Raw genomic sequence first — 20372 nt, forward strand, 5'->3', positions numbered from 1 at the left:
TGCTCTCAATCTTGAATATACCGAACGACTGAGCATCCACAGCCCTCTGGGGTAGAGAATTCCAAAGATTCACAACCCTCTGAGTGAAGAAATTCCTCCTCATCTCAGTCCTAAATTCCCACAGCATACAATGTAAATAAAAAGGAAAAACTGGAGAACGGTTTTGATTTCTTGCTTTAAAGGTTTATAAAAGCAGTTATTTCATCCAATTATGCATCTCTCCGGGTTCTGAACACTGGGAGGTGTGAGGCTTGGATTTAGCCTGCAGAAATGTTTAAAACTCACACCAAGTGCGGCAGTTAGACGGGCCTTAAATCAATGCGACAGACAGAAGTACGGGTAGACTACAACATTACAAATACGCAAACTCCTTATTGTCTATAGCCAGGTGCACAGGGTGCAATAGGAACAGAAAATTCTTCAGACACACTGCAAGTCAGTCAGCATCTGAAAGAGAAAGGTTAATATTTGGATTTTAACCCACTTCAAAACCTGACAATTTTTTTTTCTGTTTAGTTTTTGGTTGTTGCAATTATTCTTTGATTACAACACATACATTGCTTTCACGGTATTAGCGTGCATGGTACGTTGAGGTAGGGAGCTAGTTTTATTGAGTGACCGGGATGCTGTACGACCCTAGGACTGGTTCCAGGCAGTGTCGGTGGTGTGTGTGCGTGTACTGCTGTGCTCACCCATTGTCAGTGCCCTGTGGGTTTTGATTGTCACCAGTCCTTTGACAGTTTGTGTGTTCAGCAGGTGGAACCTGTTCCAGGTACTTGGCATGCAACTTATGTGCCAGGCAGCTCCCGGCAGCAGACCAAGAACAGGAACCACACTCTGAAGAATTTGTCCTCACCCGGCCTCAGGGAGAACATGCTTTTCTCAGACTGAGCTAACGCCCATAGTGTTTCAATCTGCATTGACTGCTGGGCGTTCCTAATGCTGTCACCTTAGTGGAATGGGTTGCAACTCAGAGGAAACACAACAGCTTAGGATGCGGGGAGAGTTCATTAACTCAGCTTTTTTGGGAAAGATCAATAGCAGTGTTTTAAACCCAATTTTTATTTGTAAATTACTATCAAAATGTAAAACAGAAACTGGTCATATAAAATGCAAGTTGTTGTTGTTTGGGCTTAAGGCATTGTCAATTTCCTTCTCCTAAAGCTTAGCTGCTTTGCACAGAGCCACAAGATCATCAGCATGGTCCCCAGATTCAATCTCTGGTCTGTTAGCTATTCTTAGCCAGGGAGGGAGCAGGCCCACAAGGTCTCACTCAGCACCTCTAGATTAGACAGTTTTTAAAAAAAAATCACCAGGGTGCTGCTCCTGATCACTATCAACGAGCACTGTCAAAACTGCAGGCAACATGTGTATTAGAATCTCCCCCTCACCCCCGGCCAATCCACTCCCACACCGCAGTTGAATAGCCGGTTAGCACTCACCCATCAGGCTCGCACGTAAACGGCAACTTCGGTAAGGTATCCATGGCGATTGTTCCCCATACAACTGTAGCCCAGCATGCACTCAAGGGTTAATCCCTGGTCGGTGTTAAATTGGCCAACCTCAGTTGGGGAGACGTGTGAAAACTCAGCCCAGACTCTTGCATGGAAAATGAAGGCCACTCGGGCAAGACATTCGGACACATTTAAAACCATTCCCCAAGTATTGACCTTTTGGAGTCAGGAAGAAATGGACTGGGAGGTGTGTTGAAAGCACATCCAGAAGTGTGCTGAGAAACTCTCCATCTATTTATGTAGCATCAGTTTGAAACGCTTGTTACTCATGAGCTTGGTTTTGTTGGCTGAGAGATTTATTTCAACAGTTATGTGTAGATGTCCTTGCTGTGGCTCACTGCAGAGAAACCATATGGCCCCTTTTCACACAATTCGTGATGTGCAGACAGACAGAAAAATCCCCGTGAGATCCAAACCCTGCAAGGCCGGAGAGCATCCATAATTACCAGAGTGTGCACTGGAGGGGAAAAGCCTTTCCTACAGACCTGGGAATTTCCCCAAGCAGTTGGAATTTCTACAAAATTGATAATGTGGAGCAAAGGTAAATGACCTGTGCCAAGTTATAATAGAAATTATGGGGCACTTTTTTTTCCCCCTGAGGGTCCTCAAAATCCAAGCAGAGAAAGCTTAATGCCTGAAGCAAGAGCGAGCAAATGTTGAGTAATGATGCAATTCCCAAGCTTTCGTTTCCCCTTCCTTCATCTTTTCCACCAATTTTCTCTCCTCCCCTTAAGATGTCAAACCCAAACTGGAGTAAATTCCAATAAGCATCTTCCGAGCATTCATTCTTTTTATGTCTGCGTAGCGAGGTCAGCTATGATCAGGTGGGGTCATCGCAGTCGAGCCAGATTCTGTACCCCCCTGAAATCCATTTTCCAACAGGAGTCATTGCATAGAGCTCAGGGGCAGGGACCATGGCTGATTCTCCCTTTCCTAATTCAGGGGGGCACAGAAACCAATTGTATTTTGTTTTATTCGTTCACGGGATGTGGGCGTCGCTGGCGAGGCCAGCATTTATTGCCCATCCCTAATTGCCCTCGAGAAGGTTGCTCCCTCCCGTCTCCCCAGCTGGAATCAGCTATCTCAGCACACAGCAAGGGGGCAAAACACAGGCCCTTTTTTGGGGCCTACAGCTAAGCACTTCATTGGCTAAACCTTCCAGGGAGCTGTACTGCCAACATCTCTAGTAACCCCAAAAACAGCTGAAGGAATCTGCAGTGATTAGAGGATAAAAACTGAATATCGAAAGGAAAATCGACTGGAATATTGGAAAACACACATCGGCATCTTGAACCAGAAGATAAGGGAACAAGTGGCCACCAAAAGAGAGAAACTAGCCATAAAACCTCAGACAAAAGTCCACAATCGCTATTTTGAGTCATAAGAGCAGGAATTGATGCGTGGGTTACATAAATGACTGATTGAGGCAGTCAATCAATATCACCAGTACAAACCAAAGGCTGCTGATAGACACGCAAAAAATTTAAATCCAGATTAGTTTGAAGTACACCAAGGAAGCAGAACCAGAGGCTGTAAATGTCAGTGAGTAAAACGGTATTAGAATTATGCAATGCAGGAGGCCATTCGGCCCATCGTGCCTGTGCCGGCTCTTTGAAAGAGCGATCCAATTAGTCCCACTCCCCCTGCCTCTACCATCAATTCGGGCAGCGAATTCCAGACACCCACCACCCTCTGGGTAAAAAGGTTTTTCCTCATGTCCCCTCTAATCCTTCCGCCAATCAGCTTAAATCTATGCCCTCTAGTTCTTGACCTCTCCACTAGGAGAAACAGGTACTTCCTGTCTACTCTATCTGGGCCCCTCATAATTTTGTACACCTCAATCAAGTCTCCCCTCAGCCTCCTCTGCTCCAAGGAAAACAACCCCAGCCTATCCAATCTCTCCTCGTGGATGCAATTTTCAAGCCCTGGCAACATTCTTGTAAATCTTCTCTGCACTCTCTCCAGAGCAATTACGTCCTTCCTGTAATGTGGTGACCAGAACTGTGCACAATACTCCAGCTGTGGCCTTACCACTGTTTTATACAGTTCCATCATTACATCCCTGCTTTTGTATTCTATACTTCGGCTAATAATGGAGCGCATTCTCTGTGCCTTCTTCACAACCTCATCTACCTGTACTGCCACCTTCAGGGACCTGTGCACATGCACTCTCTCACTTCCTCTACCCCTCTCAATATATTTCCGTTTACTGCATATTCCCTTTTACTGTTTGCCCTCCCTAAGTGCATTACCTCACACTTCTCCGGGTTGAACTCCATTTGCCACTTTTCCGCCCACTCCACCAACCCATTGATATCTTCTTGGAGTCTACAGCTATCCTCTTCACTATCAATTACACGGCCATTTTTTGTGTCGTCTGCAAATTTGCCAATCATGCCCCCTACATTCAAGTCCAAATCATTAACATATACCACAAACAGCAAGGGGCCCAACACCGAGCCCTGTGGAACACCACTGGAAACGGATTTCCATTCGTAAAGACATCCATCGACTTTTACCCTTTGTTTCCTGTTACCGAGCCAATTTTGGATCCAATTCGCCACATTTCCCTGTATTCCATGGGCTTTTACCTTTCTGACCAGTCTGCCATGTGGGACCTTGTCAAATGCCTTACTAAAATCCATGTAGACAACATCCACTGCATTACCCTCATCAATCCTCCTTGTCATTTCCTCAAAGAATTTAATCAGATTTGTAAGGCATGACCTTCCCTGAACAAATCCATGCTGACTATCCCTGATTAAACCATGCCTTTCCAAGTGACAGTTTATCCTATCTCTCAGTATTGATTCTAATAGTTTGCCCACCACCGAGGTAAGACTGACCGGCCTATAATTGTTCGGCCTTTCCCTCGTATTCTTTTTAAACAATGGTACTACGTTTGCAGTCTTCCAGACCTCCGGTACCTCCCCTGTATCTAGTGAGGATTGGAAAATGATCCTCAGAGCATCCGCTATTTCCTCCCTGGCTTCCTTCAATAGCCAAGGAAACAATCCATCCGGTCCTGGTGACTTATCAACTTTCAAGGATTCCAATCCCTCTAGTACTTCCTCTCTCATTATGTTTACCTTATCCAATATTTCACACCTCTCCTCTTTAACTACTATGTCTGGATCATCCCTTTCCTTTGTGAATACGGAGACAAAATATTCATTTAAAACCCTACTCACATCCTCTGCTTCTACACACAAGTTACCCTTATCATCCCTGAGAGGTCCCACCTTTTCCTTAGCTATCCTCTTGTTCTTAATGTACTGATAAAACATCTTAGGATTTTCTTTATTCTTACTAGCTGATATTTTTTCATGCCCTCTCTTTGCTTTCCTTATTTCCTTTTTAACATCATCTCTGTACTTTCTATACTCCTCTAGGCTTTCTGCAGTATTTAGTTTTCTGTGACAGTCATAAGCTTTCTTTTCTGCTTTATCTTGCCCCGTATACTTCTAGACAACCAGGAGGCTCTAAATTTGGCAGTGCCACCTTTTTTCTTTGAGGGGACATGTCTGCATTGTACCCGTAGAATTTCCCTTTTTAGTGCCTCCCACTGATTTCTCCTCAAGTAGTTGTGTCCAGTCCACTTCTGCCAAATCACCTCTTAATTCTGTAAAATTTGCCTTCCCCCAATTTAAAACGTTTACTCCTGATTTAACTCTGTCCTTTTCCATAATAATGCTAAAACTAACTGAATTGTGGTCACTATCCCCAATATGGTCACCCACTGTCACTTCACCCACTTGCCCATCTTCATTTCCCAGGACTAAATCTAGAATTGCATCCCCTTATGTTGGGCTTGTCACGTACTGGCTAAAAAAGTTCTCCTGGACACCGATCAAGAATTCTGTGCCCTCTGTGCCCCTCACACTGTTTGAATCCCAGTTGATGTTCGGGTAGTTGAAGTCCCCTGCTATTATTGCCCTCTTATTTTTGCACTCAGAAATTTGCCTACATATTTGTTCTTCTATCTCCCTTTCGCTATTCAGGGGTGTATAGTACACTCCTAGTAGTGTGACTGCCCCTTTTTTATTTCTTAGCTCAACCCATATGGCCTCGATTGATGATCCATTTAGCATATCATCCCTTCTCACAACTGTAATTGATTCTTTAACCAATAATGCTACCCCCCTCCTTTTTTTATCACCCACTCCATCCTGCCTAAAAACTTTATATCCAGGGATATTGAGCTGCCAATTATCCCCCTCTTTAATCCATGTTTCCATTATAGCAATGATATCATGCTGCCATGTGTCAATCTGTGCCCTTAGCTCATCTGCTTTATTTGTAAAACTCCTTGCATTGAAATATATACCCTTTAATCCCGTCAAATTCCTGTGCTGAACACTATTTAACCTTTGCTTCTTTTGCCTTTCAGAGTCACTACGTCACTAACTGCTTTTCTACTTCCCGTTTCCTGGTCTGAATTTGTCCTATCTGTACCTGCCCTTTGGTTCCCATCCCCCTGCCATACTAGTTTAAACCCTCCCCAACAGAACTAGCAAATGCCCCCACGAGGATATTGGTCCCGGTTCTGCTTGGGTGCAGCCCATCCAGCTTGTACAGGTCCCGCCTTTCCCAGAATCGGTCCCAATGCCTCAGGAATTTAAACCCCTCCCTCCTACACCATCTCTCAAGCCACGCGTTCATCTGGTCTATTCTCCTTTTTCTGCTCTCGCTGGCACGTGCTGTTTTATTTGCTATTACCATCCAATTTCTTGAAAAGCCACTTGAACGGCATGAGACACAAGTGGGGGAAGGAGGAGAGAGGGAACGAGATATGGAACCAAACCAAGGATAGGCACGTTTTGCTATGTGCTGTTTTCTTGCCGACCGCTAGGTGATGCACAGGCGCACTGCTTGGAGACCAGAGAGTCAAATGCTCAATTAGTAACCCTGTCAGCTGAGGAAACACTGCATGGATCGAACAGACCAATCGACTTAATGAAGGCAACACAAAATAAATGAATTATCCTGAATACATCATAGGTAGAGTGGTAAGATTTGAACACACATTTACAATTTCATCAACGGCTCATCTGGTTAAGGCCCCGGGGTTTCATCCTCAGCCTGTACTGAGTTAGTTCATCTCAGGTGAGGCAACTGACCTCAGAGCCCTTGGGTTAGGGATCAGCAAGGATTCCATCTCCTGGTTGTTAGCCAGTGACTCCTGCATGTGGACATCAGGCTCGGATGCAAAAGGTCAAATAGCCTGGCAAAACTCATCATCTACATTCAACAACTTGCATTTATACAGCACCTTTAACGTAGTGAAACGTCCCAAGGTGCTTCACGAGCGATTATCAAACAAAATTTGACACCGAGCCACATAAGGAGATGTTAGGACAGGTTGGTCAATGTGTGCTAGCTTTTAAGGAACTCCTTAAAGGAGAAACGGGGAGGGGGGTGAGGTTTAGGGAGGGAATTCCAGAGCCTAGGGCCTAGGCAGCTGAAGGCACGGCCGCCAATGGTGGAACGAAGGAAATCGGGGATGCACAAGAGGCCGGATTGGAGGAACGCACCAATCTCAGACGGTTGTAGGGATGGAGGAGATAGAAACATAGAAAATAAGAGCAAGAGTAGGCCATTCGGCCCTTCGGGCCTGCTCCGCCATTCAAAATGATCATGGCTGATCGTCTAACTCAGTACCCTGTTCCCGTTTTTTCCCCATATCCCTTGAGCATTAAGAAATATATCTATCTCCTTGTTGAATACATCTAATGACTTGGCCTCCACTGCCTTCTGTGGTAGAGAATTCCACAGGTTCACCACCTTTTGAGTGAAGAAATTTCTCCTCATCTCAGTTCTAAATGGCATACCCCATACCCTGAGACTGTGACCCCTGGTTCTGGACTCCCCAGCCATCGGGAACATCCTCCCTGCATCTAGTCCTGTTAGAATTTTATATGTTTCGATGAGATCTCCTCTCATTCTTCTAAACGCTAGTGAATATAGGCCTAGTCAACCCAATCTCTCTTCATACATCAGTCTTGCCATCCTTGGAATCAGTCTGGTAAATCTTCGTTACACTCACTCCATGACCAATCTATATGTAGATTAAAGTCACCTATGCTTATAGTTGTACCCTTCTTCCATGCGTCTCTAACTTCCTGTTTAATGCCCTCCCCTGGATCTCCACTACTGTTTGGGGGCCGATAGACAACCCCCACCAACGTTGTCTGTCCCTTGGTGTTTCTTAGCTCCACCCATACAGATTCCACATCGTGATTTTCCGAGCCAATATCCTTCCTCATTATTGCATTGATTTCCTCCTTTACTAACGACTCTTTTTGCCTGTCCTTCCTAAATATTGAATACCCCGGATGTTCCGTTCCCATCCTTGGTCACCCTGCAGCCATGTCTCCGTAATCGTAACTATATCATAACCGTTTATATCTATCTGCACTGTTAATTTCGCATCTAGCTTATTGCAAATGCTCCGTGCATTAAGACACAATGCCTTTAGACTTGTCTTTTTAAGATTGCTAGTCATCTTAGTTTCATTTTGCACTATGGCCCTATTTGTTTTTCGCCCTTGTTTTCTCTGCCTTCCATTATTGCTTCTTCCCTTTCTGCCTTTTGTTTCTGCCCTTGTTTCCCCCTCCTATGTCTCCCTGCTCAGGTTCCCATCTCCGTCATTCTAGTTTAAACCTTCCCCAACAGCACTAGCAATTGCCCTCTTAGGGATGGGCAATAAATGCTGGCCTTGCCAGCGACGCCCACATCCTGTGAACGAATAAAAAAAAACACCCCCGCGAGGACATCGGTCCCGGTCCTGCTCGGGTGTAACCCGTCCCGCTTGTACAGGTCCCACCTTCCCCAGAACCGGTCCCAATGTCCCAAGAATCTAAATCCCTCCCTCCTACACCATCCCTGCAGCCACACATTCATCTGGTGTTTTCTCCTGTTCCTGTACTCACTAGCACGTGGCACTGGTAGTAATCGTGAAATCCAGAGATAGGGCGGGGCAAGGACATGGAGGATGAGAATTTTAAATTTTAATCACTCAAACATGATGATGGGCAGTGGAGCAAGATAACAGAGCATGACTGGCACTAGTGGAACTCCATGCGTCAGTGCCTACAGCGGGAAACGGGGAAAAGGAAATTGACAAAAGCATAACATTTACAAGAACGCGTGTTCACATTACTGCACGATTCTTGTGTGTGAATAAAAACAGAACTCAGAGCTGGGTGTTTTTCCTTTTCTATTTATTGAAGATAATTTGTACAAAAATCCAGATCATCCTTGGGATTAATCTTCATCCTCCTCCTCCTCCTCATCCTGATTGATCTGGAAGTACCGGAGCTCGTAGCTCTCTTTGCTGTTTGCAACTACGCGAAGCCAGTCACGCAGGTTATTCTTCTTGAGGTACTTCTTGGTTAGGTATTTCAGGTACCTGCGAAAAGGAACAGTCAGTTCAATACAGAGCATCAGGGTTAACAGAGCATTTAGGCCTCATCACACTGCCTCCCGCTCCAATTAATCATCCCCCGACCTCAAAACTATGGAACGCATCTCCTTCAGCCTAAAGGCGTTTAAATCCAAGTTTGGCAAAACCTGGACATCGCTTCCCTTTCAATCTTTACAACCTTGAAGAGTATAGAGATTGCCGGAGTAGAGTTAAGAGAGAAATCAGGAGGGCAAAAAGGGGACATGAGATTGCTTTGGCAGATAAGGCAAAGGAGAATCCAAAGAGCTTCTACAAATACATAAAGGGCAAAAGAGTAACTAGGGAGAGAGTAGGGCCTCTTAAGGATCAACAAGGTCATCTATGTGCGGAACCACAAGAGATGGGTGAGATCCTAAATGAATATTTTGCATCGGTATTTACGGTTGAGAAAGGCATGGATGTTAGGGAACTTGGGGAAATAAATAGTGATGTCTTGAGGAGTGTACATATTACAGAGAGGGAGGTGCTGGAAGTCTTAACGCACATTAAGGTAGATAAATCTCCGGGACCTGATGAAATGTATCCCAGGACGTTATGGGAGGTTAGGGAGGAAATTGCGGGTCCCCTAGCAGAGATATTTGAATCATCGACAGCTACAGGTGAGGTGCCTGAGGATTGGAGGGTAGCAAATGTTGTGCCTTTGTTTAAGAAGGGCGGCAGGGAAAAGCCTGGGAACTACAGGCCGGTGAGCCTGACATCTGTAGAGGGTAAGTTGTTAGAGGGTATTCTGAGAGACAGGATCTACAGGCATTTGGAGAGGCAGGGACTGATTAAGAACAGTCAGCATGGTTTTGTGAGAGGAAAATCATGTCTCATGAATTTGATTGAGTTTTTTGAAGGGGTAACCAAGAAGATAGATGAGGGCTGTGCAGTAGACGTGGTCTACATGGACTTTAGCAAAGCCTTTGACAAGGTACCGTATGGTAGGTTGTTACATAAGGTTAAATCTCACGGGATCCAAGGTGAGGTAGCCAATTGGATACAAAATTGGATTGACGACAGAAGACAGAGGGTGGTTGTTGAGGGTTGTTTTTCAAACTGGATGCCTGTGTCCAGCGGTGTGCCTCAGGGATCGGTGCTGGGTCCGCTGTTATTTGTTATTTATATTAATGATTTGGATGAGAATTTAGGAGGCATGGTTAGTAAGTTTGCAGATGACACCAAGATTGGTGGCATTGTGGACAGTGAAGAAAGTTATCTAGGATTGCAACGGGATCTTGATAAATTGGGCCAGTGGGCCGATGAATGGCAGATGGAGTTTAATTTAGATAAATGTGAGGTGATGCATTTTGGTAGATCGAATCGGGCCAGGACCTACTCCGTTAATGGTAGGGCGTTGGGGAGAGTTATAGAACAAAGAGATCTAGGAGTACAGGTTCATAGCTCCTTGAAAGTGGAGTCACAGGTGGATAGGGTGGTGAAGAAGGCATTCGGCATGCTTGGTTTCATTGGTCAGAACATTGAATACAGGAGTTGGGATGTCTTGTTGAAGTTGTACAAGACATTAGTAAGGCCACACTTGGAATACTGTGTACAGTTCTGGTCACCCTATTATAGAAAGGATATTATTAAACTAGAAAGAGTGCAGAAAAGATTTACTAGGATGCTACCGGGACTTGATGGTTTGACTTATAGGGAGAGGTTGGATAGACTGAGACTTTTTTCCCTGGAGAGTAGGAGGTTTATGGGTGATCTTATAGAAGTCTATAAAATAATGAGGGGCATAGATAAGGTAGATAGTCAAAATCTTTTCCCAAAGGTAGGGGAGTCTATAACGAGGGGGCATAGATTTAAGGTGAGAGGGGAGAGATACAAAAGGGTCCAGAGGGGCAATTTTTTCACTCAAAGGGTGGTGAGTGTCTGGAACGAGCTGCCAGAGGTAGTAGTAGAGGCGGGTACAATTTTGTCTTTTAAAAAGCATTTGGACAGTTACATGGGTAAGATGGGTATAGAGGGATATGGGCCAAGTGCAGGCAATTAGGACTAGCTTAGTGGTATAAACTGGGCGACATGGACATGTTGGGCCGAAGGGCCTGTTTCCATGTTGTAAACTTCTATGATTCTAACCTACTGCGGTCCCCTATCGAGCCTTGATCATCCACATCTGTCAATAATAAAAAGGAACTGTGTCAATCTGACACACGTGCACAACAGCCAGCGACTTTGGAGGAGGGTATTACCATGAGACGCGATGGAGCCATTATATTCCCGAGACAAGATACCTCAAGCACTAGCTCCTCCCGTCCGACCAGGGCTCAGATTCAAGACATATTCCTGCTCAGGGACACAGGTCAGAGGTTGGGGTTTATATTGGCCTATTCAATTTCATTATATTGAACTCAAATATCCCCTCACAATCAGAGATAAAATGTACAAAATCATTGAAGGTGGCAGGGCAGGTTGAGAAAGTGGTTAAAAAAGCATATGGGATCCTGGACTTTATAAATAGAGGCATAGAGTAGAAAAGCAAGGAAGTCATGATGAAACTTAAAACACTGGTTCGACCACAACTGGAATATCGTGTCCAGTTCTCGCACTGCACTTTAGGAAAGATGTGAAGGCCTTAGAGAGTGCAGAAAAGATTTTCTCGAATGATTCCAGGGATGAGGGACTTTAGTTACATGGATAGACTGAAGAAGCTGAGGTTGTTTCCTTGGAACAGAGAAGGTTGTGAGGAGATTTGATCGAGGTGTTCAAAATCATGAAGGGTCTAGACAGAGTGGATAGAGAGAAACTGTTCCCATTGGCGGAAGGGTCACGAACCAGAGGGCATAGATTTAAGGTGATTAGCAAAAGAACCAAAGGCGACACGAGGAAAAACTTTTTTTTACGCATCGAGTGGTTATGATCTGGAATGCAAAGCTGAGGGGGTGGTGAAGGCAGGTTCAATCATGGTTTTCAAAAGGGAACTGGATAAGTACTCAAAAGGAAAAAATTTGCAGGGCTACGGGGATAGGGTGGGGGAGAAGGACTAGCTGGATTGCTCGTGCATAGAGCCGACGCGATGGGCCAAATGGCCTCTTTCCATGCTGTAACCTATGATTCTACGATCATGCGGGGGGTTAGGAGAAATTTCATTACACAGAGGATTGCTGCTTCTCCACGGGGAATTGGTTGAAACAGAGACCAGCTGAATGCCATGGACCAATACCAAACAATTTGCTCCAACTCCTAAATACTCAGGCCACCCCCCACAGCCATAACAAACCCAATGCATCCTATAGCAAGCACCAAGCTAAGTGTACAGCTCCACAAAAACACATACCAATGTAAACTCCTGAAAACTTTTACACTCAGGAGGAACGACTCCAATAGGGGCAGCCAGCCAGCTGAACTGTAGACTATCCACATCAGCAGGCGCACATAAAAATCATTCAGCAACTACTGCCCGAGACCTGAATGTGATGTAGGTGAGCTACCGAAAGATGAGATATTATAAGGAGGTGTTTACAAAGGAAGCCATTCCTGGAACACACAGCACACTCATCCCCAGCCTTCTGACTCACCTCTTTGAGAATGGAACCTCAGAGGTAACAGTGATCTTACTCTTGTTCCTCTCAATGGTCACCACATTGCCCAGGTTCCCAGCTTTGCCATTCACTTTGATGCGTTCCTGCAGGAACTGTTCCTGTAAAGAGAAGAACAATTACTAGCGTTGGTAAGAGTTTTTACTCCTCTGCTATGTGCGGAAGGGAGGCATAGTACAGTGTATGTGCTAATAAAGTCATCACAATCACCAAACTAGTAAGAGCACTGCCTGGTGTATCACTGAGCCATACAGACACTGTGACAGAGCCAGCCAGGGTTCCCACTCTCGATTACTACCCAATGACCCCTGTTGGAAAGTAGGCAGGTGTGGAGGCTGGGCTCAGCTGGGCTCCCTGCTCCAGCCTGGTGGCACCATGTCCAGGCACAGCACATGGAATGGGCACTGAGGAAGGTGCCAGCACTGGTACAACCACAAAGGGTCCACAACTTCAAAAGAGACGACAGAACATGTGTCATTTTATAACTGAATTCTTGTATTTCTAGATCTAAACTATCCCCAATTAGAAAATCCGCTGTAAAGTTACACAGAGCAGTTGTATCCAACTCAACGAATGTGGGGGAAGACTTACTGACAAAACCAGCATCCAACATGTTGGTAAAACTGGGAACCTGGGCATTCACTTTTATACGTTCCTGCACGAATTGTTCCTGTAAGGAACAAACACTGGCACACTAACAATCAGTGCCACAGGCAGTGAGTGAAGGTGCAAGTCTCCCCCTCCTCAATTCAGTCCCCAACCCAAGCCACACAGAGCATTGCTGTCACTAGGATTTCAGTGAAGTGTATGGGTGGGTGGAATTTTTGTTCTGTTTCTTTCTCTCCTCTGTGAAATGCCTCTAATTTTCTATGTTAAAGGGACTATATAAACAACTGTTACTGGGTCGACTAGAACTGTGAAAGAACGTCCAGTTGTAGAATTATATTCCAGATTTTGCTCCTTCAGATTCAAGTTGTGCTTGAAGTGAGTATGTTGACCTCTATGCCACTAGGGTGAAATACTGATGGCTACAGGTCAGTCAGCGGTGGGAACAATCAGAAGTGGTGGATTAAGAGCATCACAAGAAACAACAGCACAACATGAAACCGGGCTGACTTGCATGTGGTTTTTTCAGTGTCTCCTAGTGAGCTGGGGGTAACGAGAGGGGAGGGAGAAAATCAGCAGCCCATCCTTGGTGGCTGAGATATTTATCAGCCAGCCAAAGGGGACACTGGCCATCTGCGAGCAGACCAGCTGCCTATCTTCTCAACGGGAGGTTTTAAAACGAGGATTTAAGATGAGGATAATTTACGTTGGAAATAAAATTACCAATAAACACAATCTGGCTTATTGAGCAGCAGTGGTCAGTAAAATTGTTCCATGTTAAGCAGCCAACAAGGGCTGAATGTGTTTAGAATTTGAGACCATTCCTACTGTATATTAACTCTCACCATAGCACCCAATTGTATTTTGAGTAATCCAGTTGTTTTTGCTGCAGTTCGCTCACTTGGTAGAGAATTCTGAACATTTATCACTCTTAAGTTTTTGAATCCCTCAGCTTCTGCCTACAAAATTGACAACTTTCTTCACTGTTTATCTGCTACAAATGCATTCTTCACCCTCTCATTGGCATCAAACCATTACAAAAAAAGCTGGACTTTGAACCTACGCCAAGAGAGAACAGGGTTTAACCCGATGACTCAGCTAGTGAATAAAATCAACCCCACGTCCATTCCCCAGCACTACTATCCCTTAACGAACAAAGATTCACAAAATTAAAATCCTGACTTCAGACAACATAAAGCACGTGTAACTGTCAAAGCTTCTCTCTCTCACAATCAATTACACAGCAAAGTAATTCCAAATCACCCTTTTGGCGTCAGAGAACAAACAACCGGGAAGGAAAGCAGAAGCAAACCCCTCCGCTCTACAGTTGCCAAACCATCAGAAAGACTCGGTTAGAATGATTTCAAAAAAGTTTCGACTGGCACCAACCAGGTCAGTGCTGAGTTAGCTGTCTCCGCCAGTGGTTTGGCACTACAACTGGGCTCAGCACCTCTGGGACCAAGGGTGGGGGAAATCGTCAGGCTCTCACTCCTAACATCCAGCGCCCTGCTGGAAAGTGCACAGATGCTGAAATCTGATGGTCCCTAAAGACACCGAGTTGCCTGGGCTTTCAGGGCCAGTTTGGACACCTCTGGTCCAGGTTCATATGTGAAGAAGGGCCTGGTACTGGAGGGTGTCTGTGTAACTGTATCCGAGCGCGGGTCAGCACCTTCAGTGGGGGAGGGGGAAAAGAGAAAGATACTTGACTGCATTAGTCTGCTGGTGCGGGCACAGGCCATCTACAGCCCAGCAAGCCAGAAGCAGACGTGGCCAAGACGCGACAAAGGGAGGCTCCCAAGGATTACGCCAAGATGCAAAGGATCATCTCCAGGCTCTGGTGACACAAACTAGCCCCAAAACCACATCTCTGCACCACAGAAATACTATGTTCGGTCAGAAAGCAGGCAACAAACACAACCAAGAGCATGCTTTCTCTCTTGCTTACATTCAGACCCACAACCAGCATCCAGGTCTGAGCATTTGGAGGCACGGATTTCTGCTTAAGTTGCTCCATTTACACCGGTGAGCACTGAATGGGAGGACGATAAAACTACTGCCCCATCTCAGCCACCTCCATCTCCAAAGACCTTGAATTTGTTGCCACCTCTCGGATCCGATACCCAACTTCCCGCAACCCCTTCTTTGAAACCATCCAATAGCACCAATCAAAATCACATTCTATGACTGCGATCCGTTCAACGACTTCCATTCTCACCCGCAGTTCACACGGACCGCCCCCCCCTCCCCCTCCAACGATCTATCCAGGGCCCCGTCCTCTTCTACATGCTGCCCCATGGTGACTTCAACAGTCATGGGGTCAGCTTCCACATGTACACTGATAGCATCTCAAGCCCCCCCCACTGCCACTGTTACAAAGCTCGTCCAACATCCAGCCTCGGATGAGCCACAATTTCCCCCAACATCTCCGGCCCCCACCGCAAACACCGACCCCACCCTCCTCCCCAGGCACTGTCGCAGGCTGAACCAGACTGTGTGCAACATCAGCATTCCATTCAACCCCAAGCTAAGCTTCTGACCCAATATTCTCCACATCACAAAGACCGTCTGTTTCCACACCCGTAACATCGTCCACCTCCCCCCATCTAAGCTGAAGCCCTCATTCTACGTCTATGCCCCCTCCAAACTCTGCTAATCCAACACTCCCACGGACAACCTCCCATTTTCCATAACCGTCAGCTCATCCAAAACTCCGCTGTCTGTATCCTACCCTGGACCAACACCCACTCACCCGTCACCACTGTCCTCACTTACCTACATTAGTTGCTGGTCCCCAATGCCTCAAATTTTAAGTTTTCATTCTCATGTTTAAATCCCTTCATGGCCTCGCCCAACAACTCCTCCCTTGAACTCTCTGACTCCAGCCTCTTGTGCACTCCCCTATCATTGGTGGTAATGTCTACAGCCACCTGGGTTCCATACTCTGGAATTCTCTTTGCTAAATCCCCTGCCTCTCCTCCTTTAAACTCACCCTTGACTAAGCTTATGGCCGTCCTCCTAATAACGCCTTTGGCTTGGCATCAAATTTCCTTACACATCTGTGAAACACCATCAGATGTTTCTCCATGTTAAAGGCATTACATAAATGCAAGTTATTGTTGAGGGGAGGAAGCACATGGCATTACCAACCCAGCGTTTCTATCAGCACGTGTAACACGATAGCAAACTATCACTCTTATCACAATGTAGAGAAGAATTCTGTTTATTAGGACCTGGCCTTTTGTGAGTCCCATAAACAGAGGGCAGCACCAAGAAAAACAAGTACCTCTTTCCAACTGGATCAACAGGGGCCAATGTCACCCGCTGGCACAGTTAAAAAAAAATATGGCGTTACTTGGAGGTCGCAGGTAACCCATGGAGCACTGCTCTCAGATTTTGTCCTTCCAGATTTGGATGGTGTTTTAAAGTGGATAACACAAGGCACTGGTGGCAGTTGCACAGTGAGCAACTGAAGAACAGCACACAACTGAAAAGCATATTGGTTGGAGTAGGTGCTCTCATATAGCATATTGGTGCCAATACAATAAATAAGCCTAGTGACAGCACTGCAAGAATTGAACAGTTATTTCAATGGACAAACATTCTGTACCCACCCGTACAGACCTGCCACCTGAATGTGCTTTAGCATCAGTATAAAATACACAATCAGACTAATTGACTTATTGCAGAATGATGTTATCAAAGAGTGGTTAATGTTACCCCACCATAGTACCTCAAGTTCCAGAATGACACAGGTGAACAGAAAGCAGCAACATACACACGTTTAGTGTAGAGACATCCTCACAACAGCGTTAAGACGCGGTTACAAATGCAGCCTGCATATACCGTACTATGCTCCCATGCCTGCTGTACCTCCTGCCCATTGGAGACTGGTGCCCGGGGGAAGCCACCAGGAGTATTGCCAATTCGCCCGGAGACTGCCAGAGTCCCACTGTACAAGCGCAAAAGATGGGATATTCTCCATTCAAGTTTAATTTACAGAATAGGTCCTAGGAAACACTACTAAATAAACTTACAAAGTTGGAGGCATCCATGATGCCATCTTCCACCGGATGTGTGCAGTCCAAGGTGAACTTCAGCACCTGCTTCTTCTTCTTGCCTCTTATGAGAAGCTTCTTCTGTAGAGCAAAAGAGACACGGCAGGGGGATGGAAGATTAGTGAGACGCACAAAGCCATCAAGTCACATGCAGGTTTATATGACACTGCAGTCCTGAATCACACGAAAATAGCCTACAAAAAGTAATCATCAGTTTCCAACATATCACAACTGTAATTAAGATGAAATTGTCAAATCATTCACTTTCTGGTCATCAGTGCAACGTGGGAAGCCTTTTTATTAAAGATCCAGTGCCTGATTTAAAAGACCGTGTGTGTATCAGTGATGTTTGTAAGTTGGCAATTGCAATTTCCGATGTAGGTTCCTGATCACGAGACTGTGCTGAGCAGGCGCCTCCCTCACAACGAAAGACAATTTGATTTCAAATGGGCAGCAGCAATCCAGCTGTGACACAATGGGAAGGAGGAAAGGTTAATGATTACAGATTACACTGCAGCCGATTGCAGCAAACACACAGAGGGCAACAACGTCCTACAGACAGGAGATGCAACACACAGCAATTCAGAATCGCCAAATCACAGTTCAGTAACTGGTACTCTTGCCCACAAGTTGGAAGGTCATAGGTTCATGCCCCACTCCAGAACCTTAGCACCTAATCTAGACAGACACTTTAGTGCAGTACTGAGGGAGTGCTGTATTGCTATCTTTCCGGGGAGATATTAAATTGAGGCGACATCTACCATTCAGAATATTTAGCATGATATAGACAGGCTGGTGGCAAGGGTGGACACAAGGCAGATGAAATTTAAAGCAGAAAAATGCAAAGTGATGCATTTCGGTAGGAAGAACGAGGAGGTGCAATGTAAACTAGAGGGCACAACTCTAAAAGGGTACATGAACAGAGAGATCTGGGGGGCATATGAGCACAAATCGTTGAAGGTGGCAGGGCAGGTTGAGAAAGGAGTTAAAAAAGCATACGGGATCCTGGGCTATATAAATAGAGGCATAGAGTATGGAAGTCACGATGAACCTTGTAAAACCACTGGTTCGGCCACAACTGGAGTATTGTGTCCAGTTCTGGGCACCCCACTTTAGGAAAGCCTTACAAAGGGTGCAGAAGAGATTTACTAGTACAATTCCAGGATTGAGGGACATTTGTTACGTGGATAGAATGGAGAAGCTGGGGTCGCTCTCCTTGGAACAGAGACGGTTGCGAAGAGGTTTGATAGAGGTATTCAAAATCAAGAAGGGTCTAGACAGAGTACATAGAGAGAGACTGTTCCCATTGGTGGAAGGGTCAAGAACCAGAGGACACAGAGTAAGGTGATTGGCAAAAAGAACCAAAGGTGACGAGGAGAAACTTTTTTTTAAACACAGCGAGTGGTTAGGATCTGGAATGCACTGCCCAAGGGGGTGGCGGAGGCAGATTCAATCATAGCCCTCAAAAGGGAACTGGATAAGTAGTTGAAAGGAAAGCATTTGCAAGGCTATGGGGATAAGAGTGGGACTAGCTGGATTGCTCTTGCGGGCGTATACTCGATGGGCCGAACGGCCTCCTTCCGTGCTGTGACTTTTCTATGATTCAATTGAACATATAACATCCCATGGCATTATTCTAGGACAAGATGAGTTCTTCTAGTTTCCTGGTTGACATTTATCCCTCAACCAACACCATCAAAACAGTTTAACTGGTCATTTCTCTCAACTGCTGTTTGTGGGACCTTGCTGTGCGCAAACATCCATACTCAGGCAAACATTTAATAATCGGGCTCTCTCCTTGGCAGTGAATTTACAGCGTGACTAGGGTGCGGATTCCACAGTTGCCCCCCTCCCAGTACTTTGCCTGAATGGCCATCTATAACGGGAAAGCCTGGGGGGGGGGGGGGGGGTCGGCAGGATATTGCACTGTGGAGGGCATCACAGCACACATCCATCCTGTCCTAGACTGATGTCTACATCCATGGACCATCCAATTTGGGGGGGGGGGGGGCGGAGAAAAGAGATCTGGGCAGTAATTGGGGTCAGAAACCCAGGCCAAAAATGTCATTCTGTGATCACATTAAAGACCAGCCCACAACCGGCTGAGATTTACATCAACAAGAATGAGAAGAAGGATTTAATTAAAAGATGCACCGGAACCGCCGCTCAGTGACACAACATGCAGCGCTCCGAGTGTGAAGCCCGAGAAGCTGCCGTCAACTCAAAGGGTCTTTAAGACTATTTATTTTATATTTTTATTGATTTTTAAATTGAATTAAAAGTATTTTAACAAACTTTCCCAAACACGTGCTGCACAAACAGACCGAACTCCTGCCCGGCGTGCGCGCCGCGGGGGCAACGATCCCTCCACAAACACCCACAGACAGTTACCGGTGTTGAAGTCCCGGCCCCCGCGGCTGCAGGGCCTGAGCCCGGCTTCCCCCCACCGCTCCCTCCCCGAGGCCGCGGCCTACCGTTCAGGCCTGTGCTCGCCGGCCACCCTCGCAGCTCGCCGCTGGCGGTGTGGGGTGGGGTGGGGGGGGGGACAGGGACAGGTCCGGCCATTACGCACGGATCCCCGCGAAGGATAAAGAAAACCAGAGGGTCTGAGGCCCGGCTGAAGCCGCGAGGTTTCCCCCCCTACCCCCGGCGGCAGCGCCGCGGACTCACCGCAGGAGCCATGTCTGCACAAGATGGCGCAGGGAAAGAGAAGGAGGCAACGCCGCGCCTGCGCAACACACCCCCTCCCCGCTCCCAGGCCGCACCAATCACCGTGCAGGGGAAAGGCGCCTGCGCATTGCAGCCCGGGAAGCACCAATCACAGTGCAGGGCGACCTGGTTGCTAGCAGCCAAACGCCGGAGCCACCAATCACGACACAGAGAAAAGCGCCAATCGCAGACAAGCGTTGTGCCTGCGCGCCTCACTTGGATTACCGAAACATCAATCACGGCGGCGGAGGGGCGGGCCTCATAAAATCCATCTTGCCATCATCCATTATTGAGGCTGCATTTAAAGAAACAGGCACCACAGAGCATGTTACAGCACAGAAGGAGGTCTTTCGGCCCATCGTGGCTGTGCCGTCTCTTTGGAAGAGCTATCCCCAATTCCCAAAGACCAATTCCCCTGCAAATTTTCCCCTTCAAGTATTTATCTAGTTCCCTTTTGAAGGTTATTATTGAATCTGCTTCCACCACCCTTTCAGGC

At 46.3% G+C, this 20372-nt stretch overlaps 1 protein-coding gene across 1 annotated transcript; it reads right to left on the reverse strand.

Annotated features, from left to right (window-relative positions):
* Positions 1–8720: 8720 nt before the first annotated feature.
* Positions 8721–19936, reverse strand: rpl22 (ribosomal protein L22). Its single transcript, XM_067970209.1, has 4 exons — positions 19838–19936; positions 17147–17248; positions 12486–12607; positions 8721–8925 (listed from the first exon to the last, which is right to left on the reverse strand). Exons 1-4 carry the CDS (start codon positions 19847–19849, stop codon positions 8781–8783), a joined length of 381 nt encoding a protein of 126 aa, XP_067826310.1. The 5' UTR covers positions 19850–19936; the 3' UTR covers positions 8721–8780.
* Positions 19937–20372: the final 436 nt, after the last annotated feature.

The sequence above is a fragment of the Heptranchias perlo genome, chromosome 32 (assembly GCF_035084215.1).
Source record: "Heptranchias perlo isolate sHepPer1 chromosome 32, sHepPer1.hap1, whole genome shotgun sequence".
NCBI classification, from domain to species: domain Eukaryota; kingdom Metazoa; phylum Chordata; class Chondrichthyes; order Hexanchiformes; family Hexanchidae; genus Heptranchias; species Heptranchias perlo.

Bases quoted from the DNA above. Each gene is read 5' to 3' on its own strand.
- rpl22 (XM_067970209.1), bottom strand. The intron at 12,608-17,146 runs GTAAGTTTATTT...TTCTCTTTACAG, and splicing joins TCATGGATGCCTCCAACTTT to GAACAGTTCCTGCAGGAACG. The intron at 8,926-12,485 runs GTGAGTCAGAAG...TCCTTTTCGCAG, and splicing joins GAGGTTCCATTCTCAAAGAG to GTACCTGAAATACCTAACCA.